At 34.3% G+C, this 23,720-nt stretch overlaps 3 protein-coding genes, 1 long non-coding RNA gene and 1 other non-coding gene across 5 annotated transcripts; 3 read left to right on the plus strand and 2 right to left on the minus strand.

Moving 5' to 3' along the window:
• Positions 1–5,810: 5,810 nt before the first annotated feature.
• On the minus strand, positions 5,811–6,923 carry LOC122302636. The gene is made up of 3 exons (XR_006240492.1): positions 6,664–6,923; positions 6,510–6,596; positions 5,811–6,397 (listed from the first exon to the last, which is right to left on the minus strand). It is a non-coding gene; the product is annotated as an uncharacterized LOC122302636 (long non-coding RNA).
• A 3,399-nt stretch (positions 6,924–10,322) lies between these two features.
• On the minus strand, positions 10,323–11,088 carry LOC122318169 (60S ribosomal protein L29-1-like). Its single transcript, XM_043135355.1, has 3 exons — positions 10,930–11,088; positions 10,745–10,848; positions 10,323–10,637 (listed from the first exon to the last, which is right to left on the minus strand). Exons 2-3 carry the CDS (start codon positions 10,844–10,846, stop codon positions 10,554–10,556), a joined length of 186 nt encoding a protein of 61 aa, XP_042991289.1. The 5' UTR covers positions 10,847–10,848; positions 10,930–11,088; the 3' UTR covers positions 10,323–10,553.
• A 2,632-nt stretch (positions 11,089–13,720) lies between these two features.
• On the plus strand, positions 13,721–17,298 carry LOC122318189 (GTP-binding protein SAR1A-like). The gene is made up of 3 exons (XM_043135386.1): positions 13,721–14,200; positions 14,305–14,436; positions 16,733–17,298. The coding sequence occupies exons 1-3, from the start codon at positions 14,072–14,074 to the stop codon at positions 17,051–17,053; spliced, it is 582 nt and encodes a 193-aa protein (XP_042991320.1). The 5' UTR covers positions 13,721–14,071; the 3' UTR covers positions 17,054–17,298.
• Positions 15,120–15,246, plus strand: LOC122293944. Its single transcript, XR_006237409.1, has one exon. It is a non-coding gene; the product is annotated as a small nucleolar RNA snoR83 (small nucleolar RNA).
• A 3,127-nt stretch (positions 17,299–20,425) lies between the features above and the next one.
• Positions 20,426–22,766, plus strand: LOC122318185 (GTP-binding protein SAR1A-like). The gene is made up of 3 exons (XM_043135374.1): positions 20,426–20,735; positions 20,849–20,980; positions 22,169–22,766. Exons 1-3 carry the CDS (start codon positions 20,607–20,609, stop codon positions 22,487–22,489), a joined length of 582 nt encoding a protein of 193 aa, XP_042991308.1. The 5' UTR covers positions 20,426–20,606; the 3' UTR covers positions 22,490–22,766.
• Positions 22,767–23,720: the final 954 nt, after the last annotated feature.

Raw genomic sequence — 23,720 nt, forward strand, 5'->3', positions numbered from 1 at the left:
GAGTTAAGTGATAAACATAATTTCCCATCAGATATATAAAATGAACATGATGATGTATAATATTGAGGTGGTTTTATTTATTTGTGATATTTTTGCAATATTCGATGATCATCATCGGTGCCAAACAAAATCATTTGATTGGTGTGCTTTTGTTAAATTTGATCACCTTACAATCTTCATTAATTTTATAAGATTCTTTCTTTCGGTTCTTTTTCATCAAACATGATTAATTAATGGATCCTCTTTTTATAAGTTATTCGTTTCGATCAATAACCATGCATTATCTTTGCGATCCACCAAAGATAATCTCTACATTAAATAAAGTTATCAAAAGATCTCCCGACAAAATATAAAGCATGAAACTAATCATGCCGCTAACCTTGTCTTTAGAAGAAGAAGTTAAAGAGGTGCATTATTTTCCAGTTTTTTAAAATAATGCATGTTGACGTTCTATTATCTCTTCTATTTTTTTTAAAAAAAAGTATTTATCTATAAAAAGATCTAAATTCACAAATAGATATAATTTTATATAATACGTTAGATCTATTTTATAATAAAAATAACTTTATAATCTAATCCGCCTCATAAAACTACGTTGAATTTACATTTGTGAGATTTGTTGCGGCTAAAATATTTATAGTTTTTAAGATAAATGATAGTTGCAGTTTTGAGTGTGTAAACGCCGCACAATTATTTTAAAAAAGTGAATAAATATGAGATCTATATAAAAAAAATTAATTTTTTAATAATAGATCATAATCTTTTTCAAAACAATTACATGACACTTACGTATTTTACGAATGTACGCATGATTACTCGATTTTTAAATAAGTTTTGAAATAGTGATTCGATCTGCTGTAGGTATCGTATCACCATCATTAAGAAAGTGAAAAGAATGAAAATGGGGCCGCGGTTATTTTCTTTGTGAAAAGCATCTGCCTTTGATAATGATTTTGCACCTTTTACAAGATGTTGACCCCACCAAACTTTGACATTATTAACCAACTCCATTGAATAATCGAGACTTCTGGTTTATGCATTTTCCCCCCACTCACATTGGATTTAGCATCTGGTTTATTATAAGTTGATTTTAATGATCCAATGAAATCATATATGTATATATGTTGATTTGATTACTGCTTTTTGAAAAACATATAGCTCATTGATATGAAATTTGAATTAATTAGCAGATAAATTGTCGTCTTCACTGAAATGATCGAAATCTAAATTGCGAGTGTCCCCACACTACAATGATAGATTCGTATATTAGTAAGAAATAGTAATTTTTAGTGATAAAAACGCATGACTTATTCCTAAAAATTAGTTTGTCCCACATGTCTGCAAAAAGCTTGAAAAATAATAAACGACAAAACAAATGATCCAACGAAAGGTGTCTTAAAAGTCAAAAGTAGAAAGAAGAAAGTTACATTTATAATTTTGGATAAGCACAAGATTCCCCATATATCATGATGCGACTGACATTGAAAAACTGCACTGAAATGGAAAATTGCGTGCATATTGTGTAACAGCCCGCTAGAAATTCAATTGTGAAATTTCTATTAACTTTAGGAATTTCGTGAAAACCCCATAAGTTTTCACGAATCCATTAATCGTATAGGTTTATGTCTAACTACATAGTTAGTGTTATTATTTACTATGGTATCATAAGTATGTTTTTGATTATTGGAGATAGTTAGAAGTGTCAAAATGTATTATGATTTGTGCCATTAGACTCGGAGGGTTATTTAAAGTCTTATGGCGCAATAACTTTTTTTCATATTTTTGGACAAAACGTCTGTTCAAAAATGTAGATATTATTATATAAAAAGAAATATCTTGAGATAATTTTCGTGAATATTATTGGGTAAAAATATTTTGAGTTGATTTTTATAGATATTATTAGATAAAAATATCTTAAGTTGATTTTTTGTAGATATTATTGGATAAAATATTATGAGATAATCTTTTATAGATATTTTGGGTAGGAGAAAACCACACTCAACTCTCAACTCCAGCCTTATCACCTCCCTTATCTCGTCCATAAATATGTCCAGCCAGCACCCATGAACTTATCTTCAATTACACATTCCAATAAAAGATTATCAAACACTCTCTCTCGGACAGCTTTTAGGAGTTCTTTTGCACGCCTATTTCGAAGCTGTTGTAAGTGTTTTATCATAAAGTATCCTTCATATAAGTTGTTCCTTTTTTAGTCTAGTTTACATGGATATCTTATTGGCCCCATTTGAAGATCATTTGGTCAGTCAAATATTATGTAAACTATAGAAAGGTCATTCTGGGAGATAAACTGGAGAATATGTTATAGTTTGGAGTTTTTGACCAAGCTAATGGATAGATATTGGTCCGAACTTTTTATGGAGTATTGTTAACATGTATATGTGACTATTGGTTGAGGAGTTTTGCATGATTAAAGGTTTTGATGAAATATTTTCTTAGATTTAGAAACTTAGAAACTGGAAGAAGAAAAACAGTTTCTGTTTTGAGAAAGTTTAACTCTTTGGTGGTCTAAACCTATTTTAATGACTTTAATAATTTTATTGGAGGATCCTAAGTATCTTATATACATATTATATTATTATTTTGAAGATATTTGATATTAGTTTCAAAAATATGAAATTTTATGCAAAGAGATATTCAAATAAGCCAAAGTGTGGATATTCTTGGCTAAATTTATGTTTTGGTTAATTTCTAACCATGTGATCTTGAATTAGAAGCTTATATATGTTTTAGGACATCTTTTTAAACCATGTGATGGTTTGGTTTGAAGATCATATATTTATAAGTCATAGATCAAGAGATTTATCAAAACTAGTTGAGGAAAAAGTTTCTGTTTTTGGACTAAGTGTAAAACCAAAAACTCCAAATGTTATTTTGTGATTTTGGTGACTTTGGTTTGATGATTTAAAGCATGGTTGATGTTAGGATGATATTCTGAATATGTTAGAAGTAAGATTTGATTTTTTTGAAACTCTTGGAGATGTTTTGATTTAAGGTCAAAACTTGTGATTCAAGTGCTTGGATCTTTTTACAAAAAAGTTTGGTGTTAATTATTAGTTTTTTCTAAATGGATGTTTTAAGTATGGTTTTGAACTTAGGATTGGAAGATGTTTGTTGCAAAATTTTGGTTTAAGCATGAGTTTTGAAGTTGGAAGGAATTGCAACAAAAATCAAGGGAAATGGCCTATGGATGTTTCGGCCATAGTGTGTTCTTCATAGTTGTGTTTTGTTTTAAATTTTTCTGAGTTGATATTTAAGTTTAGGACAAAATTTACATGAAGAATGTAAATTTTGGAAACTTTTGGAGTTAGTATGCAAAATCCTTAAGTTGTGGGTAAAACGGTCATTTTTTCACATGTAGAGAGTAAAATGAAAATTTTACTCTTTAAGTTAGTATTTTCCATATTTTAAATTATTAGTGATTTAGTTCTAACTTTTAGAATCACTAATTACAGTTCCTCGTGGTCGCACTTGAAGTTTTATAAGAAACGCGGAGATCGAGGTAAGTTAGTTTTTAGCTTACTAGCAGTCTACTGTGTATGTGTGCTAAGTAAAGGAACTACAGTGTATGTATGTGTGTTATCATATATGTCATGCCATGCCAAGTTATAACGTAATTGTCTATTATACAGAATTTATTATGTCGTCAATTTTTATCTGTTACATAATATATATTCTGTCATGTATTACTGTACCTTACAAGTACGTCATGCTAAGTATGTCATCTATTACATGTATGTTAAGTCATGTAATATTCACTGTTGCAAGTATGTCATGTTAAATATGTTGTCTATTATATGTTATGCAATATTACGAAATATTTCTATCTCAAGTTGGTCATGTATTTCAAGTTATATTCAGGTCACGTTATGTTATGTCAGGGCTTCAGTCATTTCGTATTCTAGTCACGTTTCATCTTGATTACTTATGTATGGGGTCACAGCAATTGTGACGCATACACTACGTGAGACACAACAATTGTGACACGTAGAATACATGGGGCCACAACAACTGTGGAGTATGTATTTAAACAGTTAAATAATAAGTTTCCGTAGAATACATGGGGCCACAACAACTGTGGAGTATGTATTTTTCATGTTAAGTCAAGTTTGTGTAGAATACATGGGGCCACAACAACTGTGGAGTATGTATTTACACGTAGAATACATGGGACCACAACAACTGTGGAGTATGTATTTTTCATGTTAAGTCAAGTTTCAAATCAAGTTCATGTCAAGTCAAGTTCAGTTCATGTTTCAATTTAAGTTATGTCAATTATGCTATGTTGTACGCCAAGTTATGCTTTAATTACTTATGAATTTGATTATGCATTTATGTTTTTACTGTCATCCATGCATCATTAGCTTGTGTGGAAGTTTTTTGTTAACTTACTAAGATTTGTAATCAAATCTCACTTTGGTAGTTCCAACTACCATTCCTCCCGAATGGTAGATATTGTTACAGGACCTGAAAGAGAATCAGGAGCTGATCAACTAGACACAGTTGACTAAGCGACGGTGCGACATCAATGTTAATATAGTAGTTAACGTAAATTACTACTTGTACAATGGAGTTGCATCTTTAGTACTTTTTGGATCATAACCATTTTGGACTAGTGTTGTGATCTATTCAATGAGTCTTTATGTATGAAGTATGTTTTAAGCATTTGGGATATTTTCAATTTGGTGCATAGTATTGCTAAAGAAAAAAATTATCCGCTGCGAATATTGCATAATATTATATGCATGTTAGGAACATTGCATCTTATATGTCATGAACGGGGGCAGGTAACCTTGTGTTGCATGTCTCGACGCTTCAAATGTCCGTCCGATCCCAAACGGAATTTGGGGGCGTCACATATTGCACGAGAGGAACACAAACTTCCATCATATGAGTAGGTCAGTGATCCTCGGATTCCGCTCTTGAGCACTTTTTGAGTTTTTAAAAGCCTCTCTCTCGCTTTCTAAAATATTTCACAGATCTGTTCTCTAACAGTAATAATATTTTCTCCGGATTTCAAGGAATAAGATATCTTAATTAAATTATCCAAAAATGTAAAAAATAAAATAAAAAATCCGTCATCCTTTTACGAATTACGATTTCATGCATTACAATATTAATTCATGGATGGAGTCACTCTTATGTCATGCTTTCATAAACAAAAAATTGAAGGGGGGCCAGGGGGCGACGGGGGTGGGGATGATTAAGAGTGATGTAGTAATAGTAGTGGAATCAATGTTAACAATTGATCAAATAAATAATAAATAAAGGTATGATTAAAAAATAATGAATGAAGTTAATGGTTCATGACGCAATATCACGCAGAACAACAAAAGCACGATTGATCTCTATCCTCAGAGCTGCAATAAACTCTAAAAGTGATTCTTCTGGGATATGGAATTCTGGAATGTGTGGTGGACGTCTATATAATCAAATAGATGTATGAGCAAAACGATTCAAAATAGAAAAATTGAAACAATTAAACAACCACAACAAGAGCAGCCTTACTTTTGGATGAAGGTGGATGCGTTTGACCACAAGAATAGAATTGAAAGTGCCAAAATCAAGATGTAGCAGACCAGAGTCAGCAAATGGCAAAGCTCGACTCGAGCTCGGCCTGCTAATGCAAAATTTTAGTAGATCAACTGGAAAGGTAAAAAAAATATAATAATTAAGCACACTGAGATATGAACACGATCTCTTCAAATATATCAACATATGTTCGGATCTATAGGGGAAGAAAACCAACAACCGAAATAAAAGGTTTTAAAAAAAATGTACATTAACTTGGATTTGTAGAAAATGAACAACATGTATTCATTTCCCTGCGAATCCGCGATGGAAGAAAAAACAAACAAAAGAGAAAAGGAGACTGAAAGAAAAATAAAAAATAATGATCAGCCGAAAGGGGAAAAAAAAAAATTAACAACGCTGACATCTAACACAATCTCTCAAAATATATGAAGATTTGTTCGAAGCACCCAACGCACCTGAGGAAGGACTCCCAGCTCCAGAAAAAGTGGACCCAAAATGAATTCTCCACCAAGACCAAGCAACCCTCCGACTACGTCGGCTAATATTCCACATGCACAATAAAGAACCAGCTGGTGCACTCGCTAATTTGTGTCTGCTTCTCCCTTTGATGCGATCACTCTCTGCCCTTTGTATAGGTTCACGGCTTCATATGAAGTCACTTCAACACTTATTGGGATCTGATGATGACAAAAGGAAAATAAACCATCACCAAGATGCTCAAGCAATAGTTTTCAAGAATCTTAGCATCCGAGCCCACAGCTCTTCTATTCTCGTTGAAGTTGTTTAAAGGTACTTGCAATAGGTTTAGTACCCAATACAGTACCGAACAAGTAGTTGTATGATTCTGTATCCATCACAAGAGAAATTCATCAATCTAGCTCATTGATGCGAGAAGCAAAGGAAAACTAATCATAGAGTACTTCTAGAAAGAAAATATGCACAAAGCTGATTAAAACCTTGGCGATCTGCAGTCCAAGGACAACGATCCACACTGCAGAAAGTACACCAACTTCCTTCCAATAAATATTCTCAAGAATAGAGACCTGGGAATGTTACAGATATCAGTTATGAAAATCACGAGTCAAGTAAGGATTGACTGAGTATTCTAACCTTTGCTTTTTCAGATTCCTTGGTCTCTGAACGAGTGCTAGTGCTTGGGCCTGCAGGTAGAGGCTTGTTTAGTACCCAATACAGCACCGAACAAGTAGTTGTATGATTCTGTATCCATCACAAGAGAAATCCATCAATCTAGCTCATTGATGCGAGAAGCAAAGGAAAACTAATCATAGAGTACTTCTAGAAAGAAAATATGCACAAAGCTGATTAAAACCTTGGCGATCTGCAGTCCAAGGACAACGATCCACACTAAAGAAAGTACACCAATTTCCTTCCAGTAAATATTCTCAAGAATAGAGACCTGGAAATGTTACAGATGTCAGTTTTGAAAATCACGAGTCAAGTAAGGATTGACTGAGTATTCTAACCTTTGCTTTTTCAGATTCCTTGGTCTCTGAATGAGTGCTAGTGCTCGGGTCTGCAGGTAGAGGCTTGTATTCAACCTCCTGATCAATACCTCTATCTGATTTAAGAACACATTAGCCTGGCTAAGAATTCTTTGAGAAACCCAAGGTAGAGAGAGAGAGAGAGAGAGAGAGAGAGAGAGAGAGAGAGAGAGAGAGAGAGAGAGAGAGAGAGAGAGAGAGAGAGAGAGAGAGAGAGAGAGAGATTAACTCACTTTTTTTATGACAAAAATCTAGCAGCCTCCTGGAAATAAGAGGAACAAGTAAGAAATTAAGTGTTGAAGCATAAAGAACTTGATGGAGATTTTGCGAAGAGGAATAAACGGAGAGAGAGAGAGAGAGAGAGAGAGAGAGGTTCAGCAAGATGGAGTGCGGAGACAAAGAGATAAGAGAGAAGAGAGAGACCAATGAAAAAATATCACTGACACAACCTCACTAAAGACCAAAACATTCTTATATAAACGGATACAAAGGAAGAAAATAAAAGGTTAAAAAAGTAACTATGCAATAAATACGGAAGAAAAAAAATGAAATGTGTGAATTTCCTGTTCATTCCTGTACATTGATAAGAATGTAGTTATTGATATGGGCTCCCTAAACCCTCATATTCCTATCATATCACACAGTCCAAAGCCTTTTAATAGTGACATCACTCTTACAAAACAGAAGGCCTTACATATGCTAGATGTTAATATTTTGATGACCTAATGACATATGATCTGATTTTTTAAATAAAAAAAATTAAATTCGAAATCTCTCTCCTTTGTATAGGAAAAAAAAAATCCATGAGCTAAGCTCTTGGATGGAAACGGTCACTAGCTATGGTACGATTATATCAATTATATTATTAACTACTCATCATCTCACACCATATATTTTACATATTTTAACATTATTTTTTATTTTTATTAAACTAATTAAGATGTTTTACTTATCTAGGGGTGTAAGAAAAAACCTATGAACTGGTAAACCAGACCGGACCAGATCAAACAGGTGGGATCGGTCAGGTCTTGAGTTTAGTTCGGTCCGATACCGGTTTTATTTTTCTTAAAAGTAGTTAAAATTGGTTCAGTTTTTATTTTTATTTTTCTAAAACTGGACCGATTTATATATATATTTAAATTTTTCCTATTATATATAATTTTTATATATAATATATAATTATATATAAAATAGTTTTATATTATATGATAAATTACTAATTAATATAATATTAAAATTTAAAATCTTATATCATTTTATTTATTATATTAATAGTTATACTAATACTATATCATTATATATTATAAGAGAAGCGCTTTTGCCGGTGTCTCCTACCATTACTTTTTATCGGAATCAAATGGGAACGTGCCAGGTATGAAATTAATGTCAAACTCAAATCTCTGTGCCGCAGGAGATCCCACTCCCGACCCCTCTCTCTCTTCTCTACCTCTCTCAATCCGTCCCTCTCCTTCACGAAATCCATAACCCAAAATAACGTCTCTCTCCCCTTCAACATCCGTACTTGTCTCAATCCCTTCTACCCAAATCCAATTAATTTTAATCCAAGTCTCCTCAAGCCACTGGTTTGTAGCGATGGCAATGAAAAAACGCTAACAGTATAAGCTTTTTATGTGTAAGCTCTTTTGGTGCTTTTTATGTATAAGCTCTTTTGGAGCTTCTTTTGGGACTGACATTCTTCTTGATTTATTTATTTTTTCTCATATAAGGGCTTGGACGAAATCCTTATTGGCTTACTTCCAACCATACATGTGAGTTTCTCTTTTTTTTTTTTTTTTAAGAAAATTGAAGATTGAAGATACCTGGAAGCTTGCTCTGATATTTGACGAATTGAAATCTGTGTGAAAACACAAGTCTGAATCTGGATTTCATTGGAGGCTCTTGGTGTGGTTGCTGTTGGGTTTAACATATTTTGTTTTTTGTTTTTTTGGGTGATGATGGAAGGGAGGGAGGGAGGGAAACTACCCAGGTATCATGACCCCCTGACGTGAAACTACCCAGGTACAAAATGTCCCCGACGGAGAAAGAGGGAATGAGAGAGGGATGTGATTTCGGGTTAGGAATTTCGTGAGGGAGAAAGAAGGAAGGGGAGAGAGAGAGACCACAGAGAGGGGGAGGGGGTTTATGCCCTCCAGCGCAGAGACTTGGGTTTTTCATCAACCCTTCCGTGTCACATTCCTATTTGTCTCCGAACGCCGGCTATAAGTTATTCTCATATTATAATATATTATAGGATTATATACTATAATATACTATATTATATATATAATATAATATATATTACATTAAAACCGAAAAAATAAACTGAATAAATCGATAAAACTAAAATATCAATTTAGAAGGATAACCAGTGCATAATCAATTTTAAAAAATACAAAACTAATATATATCGATTCAGTTCTAAATTTTGTCTAAAATCGAACTGTTTACACCCCTATACTTATCATCCATATACTACATATTTGTTATAAAAAAAAAAAAAAATTAAATAATTAAAATATTTATAATATGTGGAGATAATAAATAGAATTATTCATGCACAGAACAGGCCAAAAGGGCCGGAATTCTTGCTATAACAAAACATCCCACGTATCCATGGTGATTACTGTTCCGGCACAAAAACCTCTGGTGATTCCAACCGGAAAAAACCAAAACATTGGTCTAGCTTACAAAACTTACTAAATCATTTGGACAATTGGGCGGAAAAATTAAATGAGGTACCTATTTCTAAATTACTGAAACCAGAAGATGTTATTCTTAAAAATACACAAGGAACTAATCCAAAGCCAAGTATTGCACAAGGAGTGTATGACCAAATTTAGTTTTTCCTGGAAAAAATTAAGGAAGACTATATAAATCTACACGACCAATAAGGCAGTGGAATATCCTAGCAAAACAAAGTAGGACTTGTATTAGATTTCAACAGCTTTCTGTGCTATGATGAGGAATACCGATATCAATTGTCATCAATATATCCCTGACATATAGACATGATTTTCCAGCATCCTAATTTGCATCAGAAACAAGCTCAACCATAGTCAATGCAAACAGCAAGAACCAAAATCAATACCAACAACCAAAATCAACACCAACAACCAATTAATCGTTTCGTTAACAAATATACCCAATGGATTTTACAGAACACCCATCATCGAATAATTTCATAGACCTAAGACCATACACATCCGAGTATAAAATTGGAAGCAATATAAGTACAATTAACATTTCAACGAGGTAAATCAATCCCAATAAAGCGCAAAGACCATCGGCTCCAACTAAATGATTAATAATAATAATAACAATTCAGAACGTAAGCATCCTTAACAAACATCAGTAAGAAGGCTCGGAAGTGCCGCCCCTACTAGGAATTGAAACAAAACCCATTACAGTAGCATCAAAGCACTATACTACTGAATATTAAAGTAAACATGAAGGAAATCATAGATCTCAAACAAAATGTCTGTCTGTCTGTCTAGTCTTCTACTCCTCCTCGGTGGCGGACTCGGCACTCTTCTTGTTATGCTTTCTCGCGTACCTTTGGTTCCTTAAGAACTTTGGATCCATCTACCCACAATATATTAAAAAAAGATTTGTTTTTTTTAATCAATTACACGATTGAAATAGTTGTATGATAATAGAGCAAAAAGGAAACCAAAAAAAAAAAAGCGTACCCCTTTCGTGGAGGCATGGCGGTGCTTGCGGGGCTTCTTGATGCCGTTCTTGTGAGCCTTGTAAGACTGGTTGTGAGCCGTATGGTTCTTCGACTTCGCCATCTCTGAAAATCAACACACACAGTCACGCAACAACACAGACGGAGAGAAATATATAGATAGAAAAAGAAAGAGAGAGGAGAAACCTAAGAGGATGTAGATGTGTTGCTCTTCTACGGCTTGGTTCGGCGGAGCAAATGAGACGCTTTGGGTGCTTTATCGGAAACCCTAATTCTCACTTAAGTCGTGGTATATATCAAACGACGGAATTGCCCTCCTTGGTTTTGTGGTTTTGGGCTTCCGTTCAAACTTCAAAGTGCTCAACCTTTATAATCGGCAAGTGGTCTGGTGCGAGCTGAGCTCATGTGAATGGACCAAATAAAAGGCCCATGATCCAACTTTCGGCCTGTTCTTCTCAGCTCAGAAAAAGGCCCATATACGTCTTTTCCTTGCCAATTGCCACATCTAGTGACACTATTTTAGCTAAAGAGTAATGATCCACGTATAATTATTTTACAATTTTTTATAACTATATTTTAAAATAAGAGTATTTGTATAAATTAATATTACTTTTATAAGTTATATTATAAAAATATCCCTCTTTTAAAATAAAATTGTATAAAAATTGTAGAAAAAAGTTGTAAATGTATAATTTCATATAGTTAATTCTATCCTTCTAGTCACCTACTAATACGGATAATGATCGTTTTAAGTAATTTCATATCTCAATCACTTAAATTAACAATAATTTATAATATATCACATTAGCAAGTGTGACTAAGGATAATAAAACTCGAACGAAGAATATAATTGCTAAAAAAATATTGATTTCTAGTGCTTTTTAGTTTTTAACTTATTTGTGTTGTTTTTTCTTTTGGGGGTCATAGACCTTATCCCAGATTAGAATGCCAACACAGATCCCCACTCCCTTAATATGATCACAAGCATTCTCGGTTGCTGCCCATTTAGCCACATAACCCTATGTGGTATTTATTTACTTGTCTTTGTATCCAATTAATCTACACACTATGCTGTATTTTTCATCTAGTGTTTCCTCCTTATGTCCATCTATCTCATTGATCGAATTGATCACATCAAGAGTACCTCCTCCTATTCGAATTTTCTTGAAGTACAAATTTTTCGTCATTTTTTACGAGCGAACATAAGAATATTAAATTCGACTACATAAAAGAATGAGGTGTCTGTTCTCCGTATCCATATTTATGTATCATATTTTTGTAATTTCTACTTTCTAAATACTACATTCACAACTACATGGTCAACTCTAACAACATCAAAACTTATTTTCCAAGATCTTTTCATGTAGTTTGGTTGGATTGGTTGAGACTATGCATGACATGCTTAGTGCAAAAAGAAGGCAAGTGTGTGATGTGAAAAACCTACCCTATATCAACTAGCACTAGGGTACTCAACTACTCCCATTTGGCACTCCTTTGCTCATGGCGAAACATCATTGCAAGAATAACTTATTTTCACTTTGTTATGCTGTGGTCCATCTATTTATTGTTTTTTACAATCTCCAGCGTTTATGTAGAATACAAAGATGTGATGATGAATCCGATGAAAAAGGAGACTATATAGTTTTTTGTTAACGATTTTAAGGAAAATGTCCATGACAGTTCAACAAACCTTTTTGCTGTCACTACATCTTTGGAGGAGATCCATGTGGTTTCTTTATTGTCTGCCCAATTAAATTATCATCTAACTGTGTGTATCAAAGTGTGAGCTTATATATATATATATATATGTTACTAACCAACTAAATACCAACTATGGTTTAATGGTTCTTGGATTAGTTAATTTACTTGGTGGTTTAACAATCAACATGCATTGGGGATTTACCTTAAACTATTTATATTAGCTGCTTAACAATTAGTTGGATTTTCTAATGGGATGAGTCTAGGTTCAGTTTAGCCACTAAGATTTGTCATCTCAAACACAAAATTCTTATATCATCATTACAATTTTTCCTAATCTCTATACAAAATATAATAAACAATTTAATTTTTTCAAATTTCAAAATAATAATAATATTAAAATATTATATTTTAATATTTCATCTTAAAATTCAAAATACTCATATGAAAATTTTCAGTAGCCAAACCAAATCTAAATTATGGATAAAACCTAATTCGAAGAAATTCATGTGATCTTCTTGCTGTTTAGACCCTCTTTATTCAGTTCCTAACAAGCAGAGTGCTGCTATGATTACATTTAAGTAGGAAAGCCATTTCTGATTACCTCCTCCAATCCTTATGCTAAAAAGAAAGTTGCATATTCTAATTCTAGACTCAAATAATTTAGAATAAAATTTTACAAAATCTAAATTATTATTTTATTAATAATTTAGGTTTGGTTTTTATATTAAAATCCTCTCAACTCATTCTATTTTATTCAATTTCATCTCAATATTCAAACACCACGAACACACACACTTTTTAATTTCAGATTTTTAACCTTTTTATTTAATCATTGCAATTTTTTTAAACTTCCCAACAAAATACAAAAAAAAAAAAAATCAATTTTTCCAAACACCAAAAAAAAAATATTTTAATTTTATAATATTAAAATTTAACTTTTTCTCTCTTATTTTCTAAAACTTTATAAGATATATTAATTCAAACTATTTCATTACTATTTACAGATCATTTTGGTATTCAAATCAATCTTAATAAAATGCAATTAATGGTAAATTATAGTTTGCAAAATATATAAAGAATCTAAATTATTTTATTAAAAATAATTACTTAAATGTTATAAAAAAATTTTTACATACTAATTATTTGAACAAATATTTAAAATATATCATATTGTGATTTAAAATACCAAAAAAATATCTCCTCTCCTAAATCGAAACAAACGACAGCAAGGCAATTGTTTCCCAGTTGAAAACTTATAACCCGAACCGTCTGCACGAGAAACAACCTCTACCGTAGTCCCAATTCACAAGTGAAATAAATGACAGCGATGTAGTTGTTTCCCAATCGTAAACTAATAACCCTGAACTATCTGTACAAATACAAAACACTCACAAACACCAACGCCCCCATATTCCTCGCCATCCTGAGTTTTCCATGCCTTCCTCCATTCCTCTATAGCCTTTTAGCTCTCCTATATATAGTCAAACCTAGATTGGATCTTTGCTCGATCTGGGTCTTTAGTGTTCCGTACCCCGTATCGATCTGGTTCCTTTTCAGACTGTATTCCGACGTATTCCGCCCATTCTTCTGAAGCTTTAAGTATTTTGGTTGAGAAAGACAGACAGCTATGTTCCTCATTGATTGGTTCTACGGCGTGCTCGCATCGCTTGGCCTGTGGCAGAAAGAGGCTAAGATTCTTTTCTTGGGTCTCGACAATGCTGGCAAAACCACTCTTCTTCACATGTTGAAAGACGAGGTGGGTTGTGTTTTGTCTTTACCTATTGCTCTCTATTTATCGTCCATTGATAGTTATTATGTTTTTCCTAAAATGTTGGAAATCGGGTGACCGTTTTTCGGCAGAGACTAGTGCAACACCAGCCAACCCAGCACCCTACTTCGGAGGAGCTGAGCATTGGGAAAATCAAGTTCAAGGCTTTTGATTTGGGTGGCCACCAGATCGCTCGCAGAGTCTGGAAAGATTACTACGCTAAGGTATATTCGATTTGATTTCTTTCCTTTTGTCTTGGCTGACTTAAAACGCAACTAAATATGATCTATGATTGCTTGTTTTAGATTTTTTTTTGGTTTTTAAATAATATTATTGGATTGGGACTCTTTCTTGATCCACAGTAAAATTTAGAAGTGTATCTGGCCGTCATATTCTTTTGAAACATCTTATAATGTACATATCAAGTATTGGCTATATTTTTTCATATGTGAAGATGAGGAAAATAAGAGGAAGTAGTGGGGCTATATTTGAATGTCATTTATGGACGTTCGAATTTTAGAATCTGTTTATTTTGGTAGAGGTTATTTGAATGAACTGCTGGAAGCTAAGTAGATCTTGCCGTGCCCCTACAAGTTCAATATTACTTTACTGTGGTTTTACCATATTTGTTAAGTCAGGTGATCTATTATATTGTTCGTTTGGCAGTTTATTCGTTCTTTTTTTAATCGAATGCCTCAATGACAGAATCTCTCCTTTGTGGGTTTGTTCTGCTAATTGCAAGTGCATTTAATGGCTCCTGCTTTATTTCCTTGTGTAGACATGAAAATTGCTTTGTTGCCTTCTTTGCATGTGATGTTTAATCCAACTGTCACTCGAGTTTAATCTAGAAAACAGCAAAAGCATTGCCTGGTCCCGTGGCCCCCAGTTTAGCGTGCTATGCCTCATAATCCCAGATAAATCCTCGATATGTTTGCGTGATCCATTGGAGGCAAACATTGACAGTGAATGTTTTGCTGATAGCACCTTTTTTTGTTGTTTTTGGAGGTGTTTTAATAGTATTTTTCTATACATGATTCCTTCAAAAAGTTCGACATGGCTTTATGGAAAGCAGTTTCTTGGAGATGTCAACTCAGGTGGGAAAGAGAAGCCATAGATTTACTACAAAGGATTACCTCTCAGCACAAATAATTTTGGTTCTTAAAAAGAAACAGTTTGAAAGGGTTCAATTGTCCATGCTAGTGTCACTTAGGACAGTGGCAGCTTGTCGTCTATGCCTCCTAAGGGAGCAATAGGGCCTTAGGCACCAGTTGCAAATGGGGTTGGTACTTCTGTCTAGGGTTTACTTTTAGTTGAAGATGGGGTCCCTCCAGGGTCTTGAGTACTTTGGAAGAAATTGTCGAGCCTCTTTTAGAAGATGCAAACGGGGTAACAGAAGGTAGGGCTTCTTCTATATCTCCCGAGGGAGCAGTAGGGTTTGACAAAGTAGATGGAGGGGATGAACCTGTAATGGTGATAGAAACAATGGACAACAACTATATAGCTGTTGAGCAATCATATGGTGGGAAGGAAATTATCGGTTTGTCTTTGGTGCCTTGTGTGGAGAAAGGTTTAGAGTCGGGAGTGCAGTTGGGTACTATGTTTGGGGATAATGTCGTTCCCCTGGTTTCTCTTCCTCCAATAAACGATATAGCGCGTTCACCATCGGATTGGGTTTTGAATAAAGTTAACGGGTTTCAGCAAATCCTGGGGCTTTCACATGGAGGATATGAAGACGAATTTAAAGCACTACTCATTGCGATTGAGGCGAGCCACGTGCATGAAACCAAATCAAATTTTAAGAAAAGCAAAGAGTTAAAGCTTCTTTCATGGGCAATCAACTAAAATGCTAAGGGAGGTAACTCAAGTTAAGGGAAGATTAAAGGGAGGGCATTGTGAAGACGTTCTCGTAGTGGGATTTTCGAGTAGAGGATTAGTTTTATCGGAACCAAGGGGCTGGGGTTGGGGAGGTGTGTTCCATTCCAATTCGGGCTTGAAGTATTTTGGATAGTGTTTCACGGGCTTTTTGGGTCATTAGGGGCTCTCTAGTATGGGCTAGGTGTTTTTTTGTATACATCCAGTGTACTTGGTTTTCTCCTATTGATATATATATATAATATTTTTACTTATAAAAAATAAACAAAATTCTAGAACCGTAAATTTAAAGAATACTTATTGCCTGATTTGCTCTTTGTTTCATGATTGATTCTCAAATTCCAAGTAATTTGCAGCACCTAATATATGCGAATCTCTGACTATAGTACCATCCCAAGCACAAGTTGTCCTGATTCCAGTAGTGGTATTGAATTCATTTTATCCAGCATCAATATACCTGGTCTGTGTGACTGAATAAATGAGAGAGGTTCGTTCATGCAGTCCTTGGGTTTCTAGATGTCCCACAGTTTCACACCCCGTTGTTTTGGACTCAATTATAATAGTAAATTGATTTGACCTTGCACTTTTGGAATGTATAACATGCCAGAGAATAGAAGCTGACCACATGTTTTTCATGTCCATGAACAGGTGGATGCAGTGGTTTACCTCGTCGATGCTTATGACAAGGATAGGTTTACGGAATCAAAGAAGGAGCTGGATGCCCTCCTTTCAGATGAATCCCTAGCTAATGTTCCATTTCTTGTGCTTGGTAACAAGATTGATATTCCCTATGCAGCTTCAGAAGATGAGCTACGCTATTCTCTTGGGCTGACGAATTTCACAACTGGCAAGGGAAAGGTAAATCTTATAGAGTCCAGTGTCCGTCCGCTAGAAGTTTTCATGTGCAGTATTGTTCGCAAGATGGGTTATGGTGACGGCTTCAAGTGGCTCTCCCAATATATCAAGTAGAAGTTGAGTAGGGGGATCACAAAGTTGCTCTGTATTCAGGTGCTAACTTTTCTGAAAGTATCTATTTTTTAATTCAATTTCTATTTCCTTGCCTCTTTTGTTGACTTTATTTTGTTATCACTGGCGTTTATGGACAGAATCATAACTCAGAAAAACACTTTGTTATGGTTCAATTTTACTTATTGAGGTTTATGGAATGCTCATGATGTGCTTTCAAAAATGAAAAATTGGTATTGAAGACTAAACAACTTGCAGAAATATTTTATCCATACAACGTCCAATTTGCAAATTTCCATTTCGAAGGATTGTGGATTCATTTGCTTTACTTCTTTTTTTCGAAAATGAAACTGTTCCTTCTCGATGTTTTGTTCCGTGGATGGTATGTAATGGCTTGCTAGTTTCATAGAACATGGTTCTCTAGTCATATTCAATAAATCAAGGGTAGTTTTTTGAAGGAGCAATTGTCCATTTGTTTTGTCAAAAGATAACCATGAGTAACGAGCATGAAACAAATCAGGGAGCCAAGTATTGGCACGAGAGATTTAGGCAACTATGAGGAGGCGCTGGCCTCGCATTAATGCTTGTTGAGAGCTTTGTTAACGGGGATATCAGCACAGTAAACCAAGTTGGTCATGGAAATCAGTTTTTCTTCTATTCTGCTCTATCTTTTAACTAATTTTAATGATACTAGACTTTAGCAAATTGCTCATAAACTTGTACTCCAACCCGCTGCTACACATTTAGTCCATTTACCGTCCTAGTTTCGAGTTTCAACAATTTACCACAGCCTAGTCACACCCACTACGTAGCCCGATATCTATTCATTTATATTACTGCTTTCTTTAATTCAGTAAGGACGTTGCTACGTCCACCGAAGATTGTAGAAACTTTCTACCGATCACTTCATTTCTTCTTCTTTTTTAATTTTTCTTTCAACATTTTTTACAACTATTTAGATATATTTTAAAAATAAAAAAAAAATTCACATATTTATTTAAAAGCACTTACTTAATCACTAAGCAAAAATTAAAAAAATTAAAAAATAAATAAATAAAATTTTCGGTAGAAAATTTATGTGGATTTAGTGTTTTCCAATAAGTAAAGATTGTGAGCGAGTTTTTCCATTAAAACTATTCAGAGTAACCAGCTATAATGCTATACAACAAACCACAGCGGCATCACAATCCTGACTGACGATGCTAGCGGTCTGCCCATTAATAGTTATTTTTTTAATTATTAAATAAAAAAATTAAAATGCATGAACAATAAAATTGGATAGTAAGTATTGAAAGTGAACATTTTTCAAAAAATAAAGACAATTCTCTTTTTGAGTTTTTCAAGAATTGTAGGGATGGATGGTACCACAAACTTATTTTTTTCATTTTATTTTTTATTTTTTATTTTTATTTCTATGAAACGTATTAGTTGCAATTAGGTGTACGCCACTATTTTTTCTTGTATCTTAAAGTACTTTTTATTAATAAAGAATTTGTTTCGGGTGAGAAAAAAGAGAACCCTCTTTTAGTTGTATGTATAGAAAGGCTAGTGAGAAACCCTTTTAAAACACTCGAGTCCTTTTGACTCGTCATCGTAGGGAGTTGGGGAGAGGCTCCACAGCAAGAGGGCAAGGCAAAGAGAATTGGTGGTTGGTGGAAAGTGAAGAGTTATAGACCTAGCAAGAGAAATGGTAGAACGACTGAGGATTTCTGCTCACATTTTGTACTGAATTATTTTTTTTTTGTTTTTTATTTTTATTTTTACTTAATAGTTAAAGAAAATATTTTTTAATGAGCTTGTGAATTTTGTTTTATTTTTAAAAATGTTTAAATGGGTTTTAAAAAGCGATAGAAGTCTCAGTGACCCTAACACCACTATGATAAAGCTACTTTTTTTTATTCAATTAAGCTATATTCTTTAGAGTGATGCATGTCTTATACAAAATTATGAATAGTCATTTTTTACCTCGTTGAGTTGCTGTTTGTTTGCCCTTGTCTAGTGGATGGGTGGACTTTTGAACCAATTGCCTATATGCTTTGTCTAGCAAAACCTCCAAATAGACAAACTCATAGATCCATCCCAAATCTTCAAATCCATGCCCCACACCTTTGTATTCAAATTCCAAAATGTAAATCAAATTTTAAATGCATAGGTCCAATCAAAAATTACAAAAATAAAATAGTGAAGAACAACTTACCCATAGCCGTTGACTATGTCTTGGCTGTGGATCTCACAAAGATACAGATAACCAAACCATGATCGTGAGTTGCAGAAACTCATGATCATGACTTGGGATCTATGCAAACCCACAATTAAGAGATGACCGTGGGGCTCTAAAGGCCCATAGTACCACCCATGGCCAAGTCGTGGCTATGGGTTGTGGAGACCAATGGCCATGGTTGTGTGTCTCTTGAGTACAACTAATTCAAGTGACCCATGACCATGGTCGGCAAGAAGAAAGCTAGAAGAGGTGAGAAGAAAGAACAAGATAATGAAAGAAGAAGAAAACTGAAGCTATTGAGCAGCAAGAGAAACCAAGCATATGGGAGAGAGAATGAAAATATGATAATTAGGTTTTTTTTTTTATTTTCTTGATTTATATATCATGGGGCAGGTGGGTAGATACCCATGTCTGTCACCCGCTCGCTTGATCTTATTTTAAAATGAATTTGTCCGTCCCTCTAGGGTAATAGAAATTTTTTTGTTAGTTATTTCTATTGGCCACACAAGTCAGATTTTGAGAACTTGTCGCTTAGCTCAAAAATATAATTTTATAAATTGATACAAACCATTAAGTTTATTTTATAAAAGAAATAATTTTATAATTTATAAAGTACACGTCACTTAATAAAATGATTTTTTCTAAGATTTTAATCTAAGCATTTCACTTATGTCATTATATATTACTTATTTATGATTGAATAATGTTAGACACTATAATCTTATTTTATTTTTATATATTTAAATATTTATATATAATATATAATTAATTTTAAAATAATACAACAAAACGATATCGATATAAAAAAGTTTCGTTCTAACATCTTAAAAAAAATGAAACGAATATTCAAAACTTTGATTTATAGCTTTAATTTTCCCCGACGGCCTGAGGTCCTTCCACGTAATCACAAACATTGTTGCCACTAGTTTCCTAATCGACGGCTGGTACACCCCTAATGACGCATACCAGCCAATCAAATTCTCCCACGCGAGAGATCAAAAATCAACAACTGGCTATTCTCGGTCACGCTCCTACATTCCACTGGCGCATATAGGCACCACGCTCGCATACGGCATGCGCCCACCAAACCCTCACCGGACAAAACCGGTCATCAACCTCCACCTCATCAACCTCTTTAATCATGGTAAAAATATCATAAACCGCCCGGAAAAGTAATTCAAAAACCGGTGGGGAAGTAATCTCTTGTTTTCCTTCGTTTTCATCAATTTTTCTACCAAACCAATCGCAGCTCCTTTTCTTCGAACTCCAAACATACAACCGATTTTCGGTGGGAGATACGGTCTGAATCGGTGTGCCAAATCTCTTGGAGAAAACATGTTCCTTGTCGACTGGTTCTATGGAGTTCTGGCATCGCTGGGTCTCTGGCAAAAGGAGGCGAAGATCTTGTTCCTTGGTCTTGATAATTCCGGAAAAACTACCTTGCTACACATGCTAAAAGATGAGGTTCTCCCTTTTTGACTCTATTATTTAGACATTTTCTCAGTGACAACAAGATACTAAACAGTCATTTAATTAACAAAAAAGATTCTTTGTCCTTCTCTTGGAGTTGTTTGCAGAGATTAGTTCAGCATCAACCGACGCAGTACCCGACGTCGGAGGAGCTGAGTATTGGGAGGATAAAGTTCAAGGCTTTTGACTTGGGTGGGCATCAGATTGCTCGCAGAGTCTGGAAGGACTATTATGCCAAGGTTTTCATTTTAATCTCTGTTCTTTTATTACATTTCTTCTGCAACTAAGCAAATACTACTTCAACTCGTTATCTATTTTTATGCTTGTTTGGTATGTTTCTAGGCATTTCTTTTTTTATTGTCTTTTCCCCTGTATTTCGTTTTCTCAATTCTTCATTTATATATGCAACCTTGTCGATCAATCTTATCAAAAACTCACCCTACATATCGATTCCAGGGTCAGTGGTGGGATGGTGGCTGTTATAGATTATTGGAATCCACAGTGGGGTTGTTGCACAATTGTTCATATAGGTGCCTGGCTGCCAGCTTTTATGCCTTGTTACCTGTATTTGGTGGTCGCTATATGAAAAGAGCATGAGGAATTTTTTTTAATATGAAATTTAGTGGGACAATCGTCTTTCGATTATTCTTCCATACTTGTAATTCACCACTTGGGGGGGAAGCAGTAGATGGCAGAGAAGATAGAGGAGCCTATATGTTGAATGAGCACGGAAATAGGCTTTCTATTTGGGGAAAACCTTTATTATGTCGAGACTTGCATGGACTTCTTTAGACTTCGTGGTTTCTTTTATTCTCCATGTAAAATATATAGATGTAAAGAAACAAGGGATTTACTTATAGTTTATTTCCGACATGCCCCCGTCATATAGTTTCATCTTATCAACCTAAGCTACACAAATACATCCCACAAGAACAAAGACTCAGCTGGTGACCAGGAAAACTCCATTTCAGCAACAGAAGCTTCAAGAATATTTTCCTAAAGTTGTATTCTGTTATTGACAGCTAGTGTAATAGCTTTTATTCCCTGTGTTTTATTTCTTTCTCGTGTGTATATCTACCTGAGCTTGTGTCTATAAAAGAATACCTACAAAATGTAAATGCATACAAGATGAAATACAAATGAATTCCAAAATGCCTCCTCTTTTTTCTTGCTCTATCTTGATACATATTAATTTTAGGTGCTTGTTGCTTGTGTCAATTGCAATCAAAATCTTGGCATCTTGCGTATATTTTAATGCCAACCGACTTCCAATTATTATTCTTGTTGAATTACTCCTGGTTTAGAAGGCACAAAAGGCCAATCCCAATCAATTTGTGGTGTTGGCGGGGTGGTACATGGAAAGACCAGACTGAACTTCTGTGATGGGATTGGTACCTTACTAATCATTTGATTCTTTTATCATGGAGGTGGATGCCGTGGTGTACCTGGTCGATGCTTATGACAAGGAGAGATTTGCAGAGTCAAAAAAGGAGCTTGATGCACTACTCTCAGATGAATCGCTGGCAAATGTCCCGTTCCTTATCCTAGGAAACAAGATTGACATACCTTATGCTGCCTCGGAGGATGAATTGCGGTATCATATGTGCCTAACCGAATTCACCACGGGTAAGGGAAATGTTAATTTGAGTGACTCCAACGTCCGCCCCCTTGAGGTTTTCATGTGCAGCATTGTCCGGAAGATGGGATATGGTGAAGGTTTTAAGTGGCTCTCTCAGTACATCAAGTAGGCAAAACTTGCAGAGAGAATATATATTGTCTATGGTAGTTGCCTTTGTTTTTAGCCGGAGTGTGTTTTCTACCTGTTTCTTTGGTAGCATAGATAAGCTGTGTGTTTTTTTTTCTCACTCTGTATTGGTATCTAAATTGCAGAACTAATAAAGGGATTGATGTTCAGTTAAGAAATAGTAATGTCTACTGAAGGTGAACGCTAAACTCCACAATGCAATTCATTGGGGTTTCCCCTCTCAATTTTAATTGGGAACAAAAATTTTGTGGTATGGTCAATTGAATTGGTTCTCATGCTTAGACAATTCTCTCCCTCTCCCTCTCTACCTTCATGATACTGCAAACTGAACTAGTTTTAGAATGGGTTTTCATATCTTTGACCAAATAACTTATTGGTCGCTGATATTGCACTCTCAAGCATGATTTTTCAGTTTATTGCAATAGATATTTATCGAAAAAGGAAAAATAAATAAGTTTATTTGCTATGGTCCACTTCCACAGACAACTTCTTGTGACCGTAATTTAATGCAATGTAAAGCATCGTTTGTTTTACTTTCTTACCAACTCCAAACCGTCGACCTTCAGAATGGTCACGTGTGCTGGCCTAATCCCAAAGGTTTCAAGGAGCGCTGCTTCTTTGCTTATGGCTGAGCCTTCGACGCTTTCTGTTTGCGCATGGATAAATATAGGAAAATACTATATATACTTACGATGCGTTAATTATTGAAAATGATGAAAATTTTAAATTTTAAAATATGAAATTTAAATTTAAAAAATTACTAATAAAATAGAACTGTTATATAATATCTTTCATCAAATTATACATACATGTAATATTACTCTTATACGTAGAGGTCATGTCACTATTATTGTTATTATTTGCTGAATTTTCAGCTAACTAGGATCATAACTTAAGAATAATGCTTTACTTTAAATTTGTATTAAAATAATCTGTCAAGATTCATTGTTTATTTTCCTATTTTACATTTCATGTCTTGTTTGATAATATGGTAAGAGCCTTTTTTTTTCTTTCTAAATTAACTGATTTTTCACGTAACGACGCAACGCTTAGTAAACAAGTATACTCGTGGAAATATCATAAAGGGTATCAGGAATTTTCTGAACACAATTCTAAACTGGCAAACTAGAAAAGTTCATCAAGATCTGGATCGATTCGTGCAATAACCTTTATGGAAACATATCCCTCATCTCAATACCCCCTTGGCTCCTAGA

This window comes from Carya illinoinensis, chromosome 1, assembly GCF_018687715.1.
Source record: "Carya illinoinensis cultivar Pawnee chromosome 1, C.illinoinensisPawnee_v1, whole genome shotgun sequence".
Taxonomy (NCBI): domain Eukaryota; kingdom Viridiplantae; phylum Streptophyta; class Magnoliopsida; order Fagales; family Juglandaceae; genus Carya; species Carya illinoinensis.

What these genes read in the sequence shown, in the direction of transcription:
- LOC122318169 (XM_043135355.1), bottom strand. Translation starts at nt 10,846, where the DNA reads ATGGCGAAGTCGAAGAACCATACGGCTCACAACCAGTCTTACAAGGCT. An exon ending in GCCATGCCTCCACGAAAGGG is followed by an intron (nt 10,638 to 10,744) that starts GTACGCTTTTTT and finishes TATTGTGGGTAG; the next exon opens with ATGGATCCAAAGTTCTTAAG.
- LOC122318189 (XM_043135386.1), top strand. Translation starts at nt 14,072, where the DNA reads ATGTTCCTCATTGATTGGTTCTACGGCGTGCTCGCATCGCTTGGCCTG. An exon ending in TTCACATGTTGAAAGACGAG is followed by an intron (nt 14,201 to 14,304) that starts GTGGGTTGTGTT and finishes GTTTTTCGGCAG; the next exon opens with AGACTAGTGCAACACCAGCC. An exon ending in GGAAAGATTACTACGCTAAG is followed by an intron (nt 14,437 to 16,732) that starts GTATATTCGATT and finishes GTCCATGAACAG; the next exon opens with GTGGATGCAGTGGTTTACCT.
- LOC122318185 (XM_043135374.1), top strand. Translation starts at nt 20,607, where the DNA reads ATGTTCCTTGTCGACTGGTTCTATGGAGTTCTGGCATCGCTGGGTCTC. An exon ending in TACACATGCTAAAAGATGAG is followed by an intron (nt 20,736 to 20,848) that starts GTTCTCCCTTTT and finishes AGTTGTTTGCAG; the next exon opens with AGATTAGTTCAGCATCAACC. An exon ending in GGAAGGACTATTATGCCAAG is followed by an intron (nt 20,981 to 22,168) that starts GTTTTCATTTTA and finishes TTTATCATGGAG; the next exon opens with GTGGATGCCGTGGTGTACCT.